This window comes from Lupinus angustifolius, chromosome LG01 (assembly GCF_001865875.1).
Source record: "Lupinus angustifolius cultivar Tanjil chromosome LG01, LupAngTanjil_v1.0, whole genome shotgun sequence".
NCBI classification, from domain to species: Eukaryota; Viridiplantae; Streptophyta; class Magnoliopsida; order Fabales; family Fabaceae; genus Lupinus; species Lupinus angustifolius.
Window position 1 is genome coordinate 21945616 of NC_032009.1, and position 5416 is coordinate 21951031.

The window sequence follows — 5416 nt, forward strand, 5'->3', positions numbered from 1 at the left end:
TGCATATTTTATAGTAATACATATTCTTTTGTGGGGTGAAATTAAATGCTAAACAAATCAACGAGAAAGGTACTTTTATAATTTAAAAATTAAAAGAAATTCCAAAAAAAGAATAATAGCATTATTATGAGGGTTATGGTGAAATCACGGGAAAATAATAAAAATGCCCTCATTTTATTGATATAATCATTCTCCATTTAATTAATAAATATACCTATGCTTACAAGAAAAACAATAATAAAGTTTATAAACGCAAAAGTTAAATATTCTGTCTACAAAAAAGGTAAAATGTTGACACTGCCACTTCTAACAGTTTTTCCCCTCATAATAACGGTCTTTGACTTTTCCCCGCCAAAGTAGATAGCATATTTACATTTCTTTAACTATCAAAAACGAATATTTCACTCAATCTCTCAATACTCTTCTGCCACCACTCTCACTGTAGAAGGTAGCCACTGTTCCGAGTTCCGGTTCCGGCTATCGGAGTAACCGTCATCTTCGAGCCTAACCACCATGGAAGACTCATTGTCATTGTTACTTGAATTGAAATTCTTCTGTAGCTGGTGAAAGCTTGGAACTAACACCTTTTCCATCCATTCATCTATGCTAGTTTGGCCTAACCACACTCCACTAGCAATTTTCTCAAGGGCTTCCTCTTTTACTTCGATTGAGATTCCGTTTCCGATGAGGGTGGAAAATCTTTTGGTGATAGTTGTCGCGAAATTACGTCGAATGAGGTCGAAGTTCAAAGGCTTGAAGACAATGGCATCATCTACAGAGTCCAGAAGTTCATGTGGAATAATTGAAGGTAATGCTTCATTATGAATGACATGATTGTCTTCATGGTCCACTGTGAGGTCACTAGAATTGAGTGACCCATCTGCTTTGTCCTCTTCATCTGCATCAGCAGCTTCATTGAGATCAAATGATAAGCCTGAATTGGTCTCTTCTCGTGGTTTCACTGATCTGTCTTCACTGGATAACCAACTCGGTCTTCGTTTCGATGCCTTCTTAGCTACGGATAGCCGAAGTTGCCAACCTCCTTTTGCTAAATTAGCAAGCTTTTCTTCATCTAGTGAATTTCCATTTGACATGTACCTGAGATCCTCTGGAAACCAATTTGCAGTGAGGATGAACAGGACATTACCGAGACTGATTTCGCGACCGTATGAATCAGGGAACCGGCCTTGCTCCATGGCTCTTTTTATGCTGCCACGAATAAGCATATTGGCTTCATCGATGTCCTCAAGCATGATGATAGAATGGGGGTTCCTTCTTATAGTCTCTGCGATTCGATCAAGGACTGTTTTTCCACGGAGATGAGAAACATCAGAGTCTCCATCCCGAGTCCGTTGTGCAAGAGATATTATTGTTGGATTGGACCCATTTACCAGCTCAGCAACAGCTGTTGCCATCTTCTTCTTGCCAACTCTGTCAGGACCCAAGAACAGTAACCACATGTCACCCTTTGTTCCAAGTTGGCGTCTTTTTCCATTCCCCACTTTGCGCTGGGTCACTGTGGTAGCCACTGCAGATGCTGCATCATGCTGCCACCACAGCTTTTCAGTCAGACCTTTGAGTAGCTTCTTGAAAAAATCGGCATCAAGTAGCTTTTTGTTCTGAAATTCATCAAACTTGTCTTGCTTTTGTGACAAGCCTCCCAAAAGGTCATTCATGGGTTGTTCTTGTGTTTCATCTAGGACATTATCAGCTGGCTTTGTTTGCCCAAGGACAAGTTCTGTTGTTACCGGATTTTGCTGCAGACTGACCACTGGTTCCGATGGTGGCTGGATGGGCATTGAATTTGAGCTCAATTGCAATGAGGTTCCGAAATTTTTATTCATCGGTATTTTGGGTTGAAATTGGCGCCCCATCAAGCTCACATTATACAGGCCTGTCATGTTGAAAGGAGTAGGGGTAATCCTCTCTGTGCTCACATTTTGCTGATGAAATTTCGGGTGTAAATTCAAGCAGGTCTCATGCCATTTCGTCTGCAATTCTTGTCTCCTCTTCTTCACATCTCCTTCGATTTTACTCTATTAAAACACAAAGGAAAACAACAGTTAGAAGTCAAAAAAATTCAAAGAAACCCACCAGCTAACCGAAAGTAATTGGAAACTGAAAAGGAAAGAGCAACTGTGAGACTCTTTAGCTTCTATTTATGAAATTTACCTGAGACTGATCCTTCACCTTGGCACTATCATTATTTGTTCTAGCATGCTGCAACCACTGTGGTAGAGGTGGACTAGCTGCCTCTGATTTGGATTCAGAATCAGATTTCTCGTTTTCTTTCAACATTTCTTCCACCTCTTGCTCGCAGTTCCGCATACATTGTGGGCAACAAGTTGATACTCCAGAAGGAGCTATGTTCTCAGAGGCACGCCTAGGTGGAGTGATTGTTGTGGTTTGTAATGCCTTTAATGAGGACAGAGACTCAAGTGAACCAAGAATGCCATTGTTCCCAAGCCTGGTTATAACAAAATAAAATTATTACCAGATAACACCAAATGCTGGATGGAATAACCATATTCCAGAGCCTAAAATTGAATATTCTTCTGTGTTTAATATTGTCATTGGAAAAAGGAACATGGCATGCTATACATTGAAAATGGAATATGTGGACAGGTGAACTGCATTAACAAATCAGATAAGATTCGCTAAATGCTGTCCCAATTGATTCTGTTAAGAATAATTCCTAATTCCATTCCATCAAATATGCAAACATTAATGTTAACTATTTTATATGATACTGTAACAAAACAGATATCTTAAAACAAAGTAGTAAAAAGATGTACAATTATATCATCTCACAAAGGATAAAATCTTATTAAGATAACAGCCATCACTGAATCAACCAAGAACAATATATTGGATCAAATTGTGAGACAAAGGGAAACAAACAGAAATAAAATACCTTGGAAACATTCCAGTCATGGGTGTTCTGGAAGTAATGGGCACTGCCTGAAGATCCCAATCATTTTCCATGGAAGGATGATAGACTTGACACCTCAAGTAAGTCTCACAAGTAGCAGTACCTAATAACCAAAGCTTTCCAGCACCACCCTCACCAAATTTGGCAACCAATCCAGCCATCTCGGCAACAGCAGCGCGCCCAGCCTCTACACCCGACAGTTGCTGCTTGTTACCCAAACCGCCAACTCCGAACCCAACAGGCTGCTCAACCAACCATTTCAAGTCCCCCAAATCTACAAAAACACCTGAATTCCCGATGCGGCTCTCAATCAAAACCCCCAATTCCTTCAGCCTCGCTGGTATCTGTGATCTATCAGAAGGAATCTCCTTCTCCAAATGAATCACATAAGCATTGCTAAAACCAAAACTCGCTTCTACAAACTCCTTATTCTCAATTTTCCTCAAAGCCTCTTTAACTGCAGCCTCTGGCTCTGATTCACCAACCAAAATCGGGTTCCTCTTGTTTCTTCTCATCAATATACCAACAACCTTCTTCACTTCCTCCCCTCTCTGCACCTGTCCAAATTGCCCTGCCCCTGCCCCTGCCCCACCACTACCCTGTTGCAACCTCGGGTTCAAATACAAGCTCCGACCAGGTGGCTGCGCAGCAGGCATCGTCATCGCAGCTGGCCGGAACCCCAATCCAATTGAATTCGAATTAGCAGGCGCCAAATTCAACGATTGTTCAATAGTTGTTTTAACTGCAGGGCTAGAAAAACTAGCTTCCCTCATCACCCTACTAACACTAGGATCATCAAGAATCGATATAATTAACTGTTCAAGCTCAACTTTCACGGCGAGGAGAGGCTGTTGCTGCTGCTCCGGGTAACCACGGCGCTGGTGAGCCTGTGCACGCTTCAGAGCAGCCATTAGAGCATTCGAAATCGGTGGCTCCGTTGAAGGACTTGTGTTCTGTGAAGTTGGTAACCGTTCAAGCGCAACGCTGAAGCAAAGCTCCAACGCTCTGCACTGAAGGGGGTGAGAGGAATTGGGGTGTGATTTTATACATGCTTGTCGTAAGTACCCAGATGGCGAAGACAGAAGCGTCGCCGCCACGTGTAGCGGCGTCGTTTGGCCGTGGTTCCGGCGACCTGCCTCGGCGATAGAGTGGTTGAGAACAGTCGCCGCATCCGGCGTCAGAGTTTGCTGGATTGTGCTTAATCCGGCTCTCATTTACGGAGTGAGATAATTTGATGTAGCTCCAGCTCAATACAATACAAGTTATATACTACAACCCAATTTCAAAAAAATGAGTTTTCCTTTGCTTTCTTTCAAAAGGGTCGCAGATTCTGGTTTCAAGTTGGAATTTTGAGTTGGTTTATGGTTTATGGGTTTGAATGAATTAAATGAAAGGAGAGAAAAGAGAGCAAGGAAGTTTCATATGAATCTTATCTGAACTAGCTTTTTTGGGGTTACTTGACTTTATGTGTGTGAAACTTAAACTTGTAATGTTTCTGAAATCTCAAGCTATGAAACCCCACAAGCAGAAAATGAAATTTGTGTGTTATTATGGTTAGATAAACAGAAAACAGCTCAGTATAGAAAAATTCGCATTTTGAAGGGGTTGGAATATGATGGGTTGGCGAAACAATCAAAGCAAACTTGTTACAAACACAAACAATAATCGATTCTTTCATACGGGATCTATCTTTTTAACTTCTAACTTCAACCTCTCTCACCCAAAAAGCTATTTTGAGAGAGTTAAGAATTCAACGCGAAAACGAAATATCAGATCCCATCATTTCAAAACAACAACCCCATTTCTTCTATCTCTATTATACATCTCATACAATATAACAGAATTAAGTGGTGAATATAAATATACCACCTTTTTTATTTTTATTTTTCAAGTAAGCAAAGGTAATTTTAAGAGTATATAGTATTAGTAGGACTATTCTAGTTATGGGTGCACTGCAGAGTGGAACAAGTAAAAAGTGAGAGAGAGAAAAAATAAAAATGATTTATTTATTGTGGTGAGAGAAAGACACAGAAGTAGAGAGAATTTCTAGTAAACGGGGAATTGAAAGTACTATCGGTTGCAAAGATTTCTGAAAATTTTGCTTTGAGGACAGACCAATCTGCTCTACTTTTTCTATTATCTTTTCCCTTGTTTTCTTTCTACAACTTTTATTATATTTATTCAAGCTTTATTTTATTTTTAAGGCACCTTTGTTTTATTCATCATTTGCCTTTCGAATATTTCTTGTCCGGATTTTAATTATTGAAAGATTCATTTGTCTCAACTTCAAAGTAGAGATAAATAGATAATGGAGGAAGAGGTAACCTTTATATAGAAGTCACTCAACTTTCCAAAAAAATATTTAAATTAAGAGGGGGGAAATTATGTAATGATAGTTTAAGAAACGTATCATTTCACCATTTATATTTAACTATTATTGACACATAGATAAAAGTAATACAAATTAATTATAAGTAATGTATC

At 39.7% G+C, this 5416-nt stretch overlaps 1 protein-coding gene across 1 annotated transcript; it reads right to left on the bottom strand.

The window, feature by feature from the left end:
• On the bottom strand, nucleotides 221-4760 carry LOC109355342 (protein SUPPRESSOR OF MAX2 1-like). The gene is made up of 3 exons (XM_019598452.1): nucleotides 2915-4760; nucleotides 2173-2467; nucleotides 221-2036 (listed from the first exon to the last, which is right to left on the bottom strand). Exons 1-3 carry the CDS (start codon nucleotides 4144-4146, stop codon nucleotides 414-416), a joined length of 3150 nt encoding a protein of 1049 aa, XP_019453997.1. The 5' UTR covers nucleotides 4147-4760; the 3' UTR covers nucleotides 221-413.